Below are 9,092 nucleotides of genomic sequence, written 5' to 3' on the forward strand. Positions count from 1 at the left end.
ATCTTTGTAAGTTTTAAATTATGGTAAAGGAACCTGGCGCCTTGAACTAAGCACCTCTTAGAAACCACTTACCTCAATCAGTTGATAAGTAGTCAGTTCTAATGCAAATATCAAGAATATGGACTCGTATCTCAATTACAATGCAAGCAGAGAAAGAAGTCCAATTCATAAACAGGTTATATTAATAATTACACAGAAAGGTTAATAAGAAAAAGCAAACCCAAACAAAGTAAGGGAACCATTGAATGAGGCCACCCAGCTGCCCGAAATCTAAAGTAAACAGCTGGTGCTTTGAATAAAAACACATCCTCATTTGTGATAATATTTCATCTAGAACATACTGGCCTGCTGGGTCTCGTTGGCTTCTCCATATATCCATTAAAGTACAGTAGTTTTTTTCCTGCTAACATGTACAACTTCACTGAATCACAAAACCCTCAGTTTCTTTCTTCTTTTATGGCTTGGTTGACTTTGGAGAACATTCAGCATCAAATTTTTAACCTAACCACAACAGGGCTTCTCTCTGCAGACTGGTCCTGGAATGTGTGCTACGTACAGCATGATAAAGTTGTAGAGATTATGCTAAAAAATTATTACTGTCAGTCCTGCTGAGAAGCTGCTGTGCCAAGCATGCAGCGCTGGGCTGGGGATGCCTTTTACCTCCAAAGTCAACTGCAGTCTCCCAGTAGGTGGTCAGCACTAAGGGCATAGCCTCAGGCCTATCTTCTTCTGCAAACACCAGTTAGAGGATGGCAGCTTGTAGCACTGACCCTTTGCCAGTGCACAGCAGCAGCTTGCAGAAGCCAATAGCCCATTGGTACGTCCTAGCAAGGGCTGTTTACCTCTCAGGCCATCCAGACCTGGCTGACTAGAGATTGGAAGATGCACTTCAAACCTCAGGAAGGCAAGGTCTGCCACCTTGGACTTGAGGTAGTAGTCAGGTCACCCTGTTTTGAGGCTCTGCCTTCTCCATCAGTAGGAGCTAAAGCCACTGCTTCCCGGCTGCTTCCAGGTCCAACAACCAAGGAGACGGTACCAGAGGCAGCGACTCTACAGGGGAGGCCAATGTGTGCCGCTCAGGATTGAGCCGCAAAGTCTGTAGTGATCATTGACCTCCAGCAGCCCTGGATACACAGGGAACTGATTTTAGGTGGCTGCTTCTCTCAAGTGTCTATAAGCATGGGGTGGCTGAGTGGTTTTCTGTTCTTCAGATGCCTGTGCTTTATTATCAGAGGGAATTGGTACAGCTGGGTACAGCTCTTTTGGCTCTAAACTCTTCAAGTATGGCTCTTCTAGCATAAAGTAAGTTTGTGCCTAATGTGACTTTCACTGGAATCGGCCCAATCTAAGTCATAAAGGCCTTGCCTTTTATCACATGCTTGCTTTTGCTGGCTGCAGCAATGCGGAACCTAGCCTGTCAGGAGAGTTATTAATGGTTCTGGTGTTACAGGGCATTCAGTAGCTAGGCTGTGATATGCAGTCTTAATAATTTATACTCCTATCTAGAAACTAATGTTTAGGTGATGTAAACTGAGTGATTACTGAAGAAGGCAATGCAGTGAAAGGAAAGGACCAGCAATCTAACCTCATTTGTTTTAAACATTGCAAACCTGGGGGAAATCATAGTGGGCTTTTTCTTTACCTGATTAATTTATTTCTCTTTCTATGTTAGGTTTTTGCCCTTTGATCGGTCATTGCATTATTTCCTTTTAACTGGAAAAGAAAACAGATATTATGAGATAAAATGGTCTATAGAAACTTATGCCTGCCTATTCTGGCACTGCGCTGGAGTCCCTGCTCACTTAACAGTGGAAGTGAACTTTTTTCCCAAGGATTCTGGATTTAATTCCAAATGAAAAATATGATTTCCAAACACCCAGAGAAATGTCTTTTTTTTTTTTTCCCCCTAATTCTGCCCCTCCCAAAGAACAGAAGCTACCTTAATGTAATCTGGACAAGCCCGCTTTTGTAACACCAGAGACTCCAGGAGCATCTCAATCTGCCTCTTTTCTTCCAAAGTGCAGAGCTGTAGAAATTTCAGTCACTTGTAGAATGGAGATACAGTGCCTATAGACCTGCAAGGCTGGTAGGTCACTTCGTCAGCACTTTTAGTGCCACAGCACAGCTTTTGTCTTGAATTTTCATCTTGGACTACATCACACCTGGAAAAGTCTATATACAGTAGTTTGTGCAGCTCAAAACTGAGGTTAGTATAAAGGAGTTTGAAGAGCAGGGAAGCAAAAATGCTCAGATTCACATCTAAGTTGTCAGCTTTCTTGTGTGATTTTTATTGAGAGTCAGCTAAATCTTCTGCTTGTTTCTTTACTTCCCAGGACTGTTGAAAATGCATCTGAATTTTTGCATCTAGTCAAAAAAGGCCTACAGCTGAGAGTCAGGCACCCAACACTGGTGCATGCGCATTCCTCTCGTTCTCATCTGGTAGTTACATTAACCATAACCACCCTTGTCTCTGGAGATATCTTCGGTAAGTAGGGTGTCACTAAAGTACATCTATAGAGCCAGCTGGTTTTGGAAAAACAGTCTGTGGACTGAAGGATCTTCATATTGGTTTCTTCTCATTTTTCTAATCTCTAATACCTCAAGTCCTCTTCAACCCCTACATACTTTCCTAATTAACAGAACAGTTTGATGTTTGAATGCTACTGAAACTTTCACTGTCATAAGAACTTTTCTGTATGTCTCGACTTACAGAGTTCTTGAAGTTTTATAGCATGAAACAATGAAATAAATGTTACCAGTAAGTCATAAAATAAGGTATGAGATAGACACCAATAAGATACTCAAATGTAGTAGTCAAATTGCTTTGTTTAACACATAGAATTACTTGTGCTAAGTTTGTGATAAAGCTTACTGTGTGTTTTAGGGATCATCATATGCGTTTGGGTGAGAGAGACTTTTTTTACCTACTGCTGTGCAAAAACCTCCATTAAGCTCAGGGTCTCTTGCATGGTTAATAATAGACCACTGTAGAAACAGACACCACAGTTCTCATATACTGTGGCAAAACCTGTATTTCTACTTATCATTACCACGCCAAGACTCACCAGTTTATTGCTTTAGGGATAACTTCAGCTTCTGGGGGTTAACTTTGTTTTCTTTTGCTCGTGTTGTAATTGGGGTCTCTGTTTCCAGTGCTGTGGTCCATCTCCTTCATGCTCTGCAACAACAATATGGTTTTAGAAAGTGGAAAATGCTTGACATTTTTTCCCTTAGATTGCTATCAGAAATTAAACCGACAATATTAGCGAAACAGAACAAACAGTGCCGTCGCCCACCTATGGGCCTTGCCAAAAGACACAGTTACTTCACAAGTTGCAGCTCCAGTGTTCCAGATGTTGGCTCCAGCCAGTTCCAGACTCCTGTCAATCAGACAGACGTTACTTTTCAAAACAGAGAGTCTGTGTGGTTAGCACACCAGCCACCTTCTCCAGCCCAGGCTTCCCTTTGCACATTCAAGCTGCGGTCACCCTCCTGTGCCACGCTGTCCGGCCGCAGAGCTCCCCGGAAACGTCTGATTGATGCTGGATGCAGACTCAGGCTTTCAGCTCACGGCACACAGATGAGGATGTGCAACATGGGGGGGTAGAGCAGCACCACAAATGGGACCCCTCTATAGCACTGTGACAGCGTAGTCTGTCTTGTTGAAAAGGAGCAATTCCTGATGTACAGGCTAAGTGCTGTTCTCAAATATCCCAGCTCCAGAGAGCCACGTCACAAAATAAAAAGTTACAAAGTTTATCCTGAATTCTGCACCCAGAGCCAGTGTCTCAGCACTGTGTCTCATTTCAGGAGAGCAGTTACTTAATTTCCTCCTCACAAACTGAAGAGGGGCGGGAACACTTATTTTTACACTGACTGTAAGTGGCCTGAAGCCATTTATTCTGTGTAAACCAGCACAGCTGCTCCATCTGCCCTGCGAACAGCTAGCCTGGGGTTTAGTGACAGCCTAGCTGGAGCAGCAAAGGGCTCTGTGACCCAATTCAGTCTGTTCCTTACTTGGGTTTTGCACCTGGGAAATTTGTACTACTGCAACTGGGCTCTTTAGGTCCCCAAGAAAGTCTGTTGTCTCTACTACCTGTAGCAGAGCATGCACCTTTCCTTCTTTCCCATCTTTCAGAGAAAGAAATGGATGGAGACCTGCTTTGGGGAGGCCCATTTGCATATACTCCCACAAAGCTGATGCCAAAGCAGTTCTCTCAGAGAATCTGTCTTCCTCTTCCTTCCCAGCAGAGCAAAAGCCAGACGCTGCTGCTGCTGAGGAAGAGGAAGGATATGTACCAGCCTAGTGCAGCTACAGAACCACTAGGAGTGGTAGGTAACCAACCTGAACAAGTGGGAGCAATGCCAGCGAGGCTGTAACGCACCATGATGCAGCAGGGGCTGAAGGAAGGGCTGAAGGAAGTCTAGAGGGAACAGCAGCAAAGGACAAAATAGAAGAAACAGGAAGAACTTACTTTTTTTTTTTGCCAGAACACCAGTAGGTGATGTTTCACATACATAGAAACAGACTTAAAATCTTACTGCTCCCAAGCTTCCAAACTTCAGTTGCAATCAATAGAAAATGGGGGGGGGGGAAGCCTCTTTAAAGCACTTACTGAACTCATCTATCTTGTTTTCCACACAGAAGTGGGAACAATGGGGATATGAGATACATCACAACCTACACCATGTCTTGTTACCAACTAGTACAATTGATTTGATGAACAAAACCTTAAATAAGAAAGAAAAAAATCATTTAGCCTTCCCATGCCATTGATTCTGACTTGTACATTGCCTCTGTTAGAACAGCCTAAACCAGCAGATATTTTACTTCCCCTATTGATGCCCCATTTTCCCTCATCTCAATTTTCAGGGTTAGTGAGACACTCTCGTTTGTATTTTTCCATTCACCAGCTACTTCATGGGAAGACGAACAAACCAGTCAGAGACTAAATAAAGAGGTTTCCTGCACCTTTCCACAAAAAATGAGAGACAGTAAATCCACCTCTTCTTCCAGAGCCTCTTCACCAACACAACTTGACGCCACTGAGAAACTGAAGCAAGTCAAAACTCGATTGCAGCTGGTGGATCTGGCTGGCAGCGAGTGTGTCGGTAAGCAAACGCATCTGTTTACGGGCAGCCGATCGTCGCAGATCCAGCTTGCAATAGCTGCCTTTACCTCTTTATGTAGGGATATCTGCTACCCCTCTTTCACAAACAGCATGATTTAAACCCACAGACCCTGACATAAACAAGATCTGTGGGCCTGGCTGTTCCAGTTTTACGCTGGTACAGTTTAACTGAAAATCTGACTGCATAAGCCTGAAATAAGCCCAGGGCGGTTACCCAGATCATAGGTATATTATTTGTTCAGACTGGTTTTATTAGGCCTGTTTTTCTACTCTGAAAATTAGCATGTCTTTGTACAGAAATGTTTAAAGAGCATAAATTATTTAAATATTACAAATATCTGTAATAATTGATATCATCATGTGTGGGTTTTTCTGCCTTACTGTGGAAAAAGTCTTGGAGGAAGTTAGTGTTGAAAAGATAATATTGTTCTCATTGTTTCTTCAAAGCATTTTCCTCCTCCCCCTCTCCTTTTATGCACACAGTAATTTCAAAAACTTGATTATTTCCTAAAGGACAAGCTCTATTACCAAGAAAAGCCATGCAGCCAAATGTACCATTCCAGAAATAATGTTTTGAAAACTGAACCAGTATTATGAAAGAATCTTTTACTTTACTGCCAAGAATTCTCACTGTTGCTCACTGTTAAACTTTTGTTCTACAGAAAAAACTTAATATAATACATTATTTTTTTTCATTTGCTCTTAGTGCTGGAAACTGTTTGGTAAATGTGTAATTGAGCAACAGCATGTGCATTTGTTCTGTCAGTCCAACCAGGACACTTGGTTTGGGGCTCGGTGGGCCAGTGCCGGTGAAGCCCAGAAGAAGTGCACTCACTTAGATCAGTGTTAGATGTGGCCCCCAGCACGCCCAGCAGACTAAGCTCTGCCATCCACCATGCTGGTGGAGGTTTGAAGACGTTGGCCTTTGATAACCATGAGGGCAGCTGTTAACAAGTACTTGTTCTAAGATGTGGATAAATCTAAGTGAGCGGCAGTAGCAGACATCTCACCCACTTTAAATGCACATCAGCAGCCTGCTTTGTTAGCTCCACAGCCATCCTGGATCACCTACATAGTAAATGCTGTAAGTGGTCCCTTTTTAGCAAACTAGGTTTCAGGTTGAAAACTCAGCTAAATGATTTGTGGAAATTCATCTGACCAAATGTAGATAAACAGTGATTGAAACATGAACCCCCTCACCTATTTGCAGTTTTCTGCTGTAGAGTGATATCTATTGTCCCAGGAGTCCTTCAAAGACTACAAAAGAAGTCTGGGGATGGCTGTAGACACAGCAGTATGTGGTGCTAAACACTAACAGCAAGTTTCTCTTCCCCAAGTAGCAGAGGTAAGGACAGGAGGAATTAATTACTCTTAACTGCACGCTCACCCAGACTGACTGTAGAGTCGAGTTGAGCTTGCAGCACCTCTTGATGTTGGTACAACTTCATTTGTAGACCAGACTTTTCCTGTGTTACTTGAGGGCAGCATAGCTGCTTACCACCATGCTGGGTGGATGACAGAAGGGTATTGATTTCCTTACATCAAATCATACCACAAAGAACAAGCACCCTGCAGTCTTTGGTCAACATGAAGTCCTTGTGCTTATGGCTGCTGTACAGTTTTGTTTGTGCAGCTTATGCCGTCACTGCTGCTCCAGTTCTTCCTAAAGGATACAGACAAGGCAGTTAACTATTACAAAAAATGGTGGAACACAAACAGCTTCTCTCTGGAAATAGCATGGACCAGTGTTTTTGAAAGCAGCTTTGTCTTGTCTGATCTTATGGCATTCCTACTTTCTCAGTTCCATCATACATACAGAGCCAAGATGCATTGTACAGTTGATGAGATACTTCAGACCATCTCCAGGCACTGAACCTTCTTTAACCTGCCTTCAAAGAGCAGAAGCACTGATCAATGTATTGGCAGTGTGGAACAATCACTGCATCTCGCTCCTGTCTTGGGTGGACTGGAAGTCACAGTTCACAATTTGGGCTCAAAAATGCCGTGTTACACGTAGATGACAGAGCAACAGAATTTTTCAGAGTTATAGTTGAAGCAGCTTTCCTTAGTCTTTACCACTGCCTTTTTCTACACTGCCCTAGGCATGTCTGGAGTGACTGGGGCAGCACTGAGAGAGACGTCCTTTATTAACCGCAGCCTGTCTGCCCTCGCAGACGTTCTGGGAGCAATAGCAGAGCAGCGATCCCACGTGCCGTACCGCAACAGCAAGCTGACGCACCTGCTTCAGGACTCTGTCGGTGAGGGATTGTAATGACTGTTGTTCAATAATACAGATTTCTTTTCCCAATCTTTCCCCTCCTTTCCGGTGTAAAACTAGAGGATGATCTGCTCTTCTCTCTTGTATGTGGGTCTCTATTCACAGACTCTGGAGCAGTGTGAGTACACAGAGTTCTGAACTCCTGCCTGTGGCTAAACCTTGCTCCTTCCAAGGTTTAGTTTAGGAATATACTTGTAAAAAATCTCTAGTAAGACTGTGTAAATGGGTAATAATTGCATTTCATTAGGGCTTCATGTCAGGTACAGGTCACAAATTAAGCTGCGGTCTCTACATGCTCCAGGGTGTGTAGTCACATATTTGCCCATTCCTTAACCTTGTGCCCTGTGGCAGTAAAACAAAGGAAAGAGACTCCGCAATGTATGTGCTACAGCTTCTGTCTGGGTCACCTCCTCTGCTCTAACTCCTCATCCATGCAGAAATAGTTTTACAAAATAGTATTTTGTAATACCTGCAGTAATGTCAGGTTTGTGTCCATCCATATAGTAGATTAGTCCATTCTTCTGAAGCCAGAAAGCATCAGCCCTCTAGTCTCTAGCTCAAGGCATTGATGGCAGCTGAGGTAACAGTTCTTCAGAGCTTCTGAACAACTATTAATTTTTGCTTGAACTTTGAATTTCACCTGGCACTGGAGCCCCCAGCGTAAAAAGGGAAAGCCAAAGAAAAAAGTGAGCTTGGGAGCTATCTTGTGTGGGCACTGAGTCTGCTTTTAACTCAGCCTGGTACATGACTTGGGTGACACTGATTAGGTGAAGTGTTGAAAGTGACAATTGCCTTGTTTGTGTCGTTCTATGTGAACATCTAAGTCTGTTTTGATTTATTGTCACACAGATTTTGCCATTACCCTGAATTTACAAACATTTGACAAAGCTTAATGAGGTACCCAGACCTGTAACATAGCTGCAGGCTAACTGATGAAGCTATAAGGGGAACAAAAAAATGTAATCTACATTAAAAGTTAAGAAACATTCTACTGGAGCAAATGTTATGCTGTTAGATACAGAGTTCCCTTGAAGGAGCTGTGTTTTTTCAACAGCCCTCTTCACATACAGTGTTCCTATTCATAAAAGCAATGGTAGCCTGTATTTGTTGTTACGTAGATAAAGGCATTACTAGTGTATAACTTACTGAAAATAATGATGTAAATAAGTATGTTTTGCCTTCTTCCTGCTTTTAGGAGGTGATGCTAAACTGCTGGTGATGCTGTGCATCTCTCCTGACCAGAAGTACCTAACAGAATCAATGCAGTCTCTGGGATTTGGAACTCGCGCTCGGCAAGTTCAGAGAGGACAAGTCAAAAAAAAAAATGTCCCAATGCAGAGTAAAGCAAAATAAAACTTAAGACTCCTGTGGATTAAAGTATTATTAATGAGTTCCTCAGACTGAAATGTATATTGTTGTCCTAAAGCCATTCTTCTAGGTATCAACTGCCAGTTAAAATAAACAATCCTCAACACTGCATTAGTAAACCATAAACCTGCTGATAATGTTCTTGCTCCAAAGATAACAGCAAGAATTGACAACAGCTACCAACCATGGTGGAATGACATAGAAATAAATCAGACTGTCTTAGGAAAGCTACCTCAAGACATGACTTGGGTGGTATGTTTCCTTTGGGCAAGGAGAACTAAGTCAACACAGCCCCGATGGGGCTGTGATGCTCA

The 9,092-nt window shown here is 42.8% G+C and overlaps 1 protein-coding gene across 1 annotated transcript in view; it reads left to right on the plus strand.

Moving 5' to 3' along the window:
- The window catches only part of KIF25 (kinesin family member 25), a gene marked incomplete at both ends in the record, with an annotated part of 40,161 nt that extends 31,398 nt beyond the window's left edge, over nucleotides 1-8,763 (plus strand). The window contains 4 exons of the mRNA XM_084261672.1: nucleotides 2,334-2,485; nucleotides 4,915-5,112; nucleotides 7,235-7,390; nucleotides 8,606-8,763. Coding sequence (XP_084117798.1) covers nucleotides 2,334-2,485; nucleotides 4,915-5,112; nucleotides 7,235-7,390; nucleotides 8,606-8,763 — 664 coding nt within the window. The remainder of the gene's footprint in view (nucleotides 1-2,333; nucleotides 2,486-4,914; nucleotides 5,113-7,234; nucleotides 7,391-8,605) is intronic.
- Between the last annotated feature and the right edge of the window lie 329 nt (nucleotides 8,764-9,092).

This window comes from Gallinula chloropus (genome assembly GCF_964237585.1).
Source record: "Gallinula chloropus genome assembly, chromosome: 3".
Lineage (NCBI taxonomy): Eukaryota > Metazoa > Chordata > Aves > Gruiformes > Rallidae > Gallinula > Gallinula chloropus.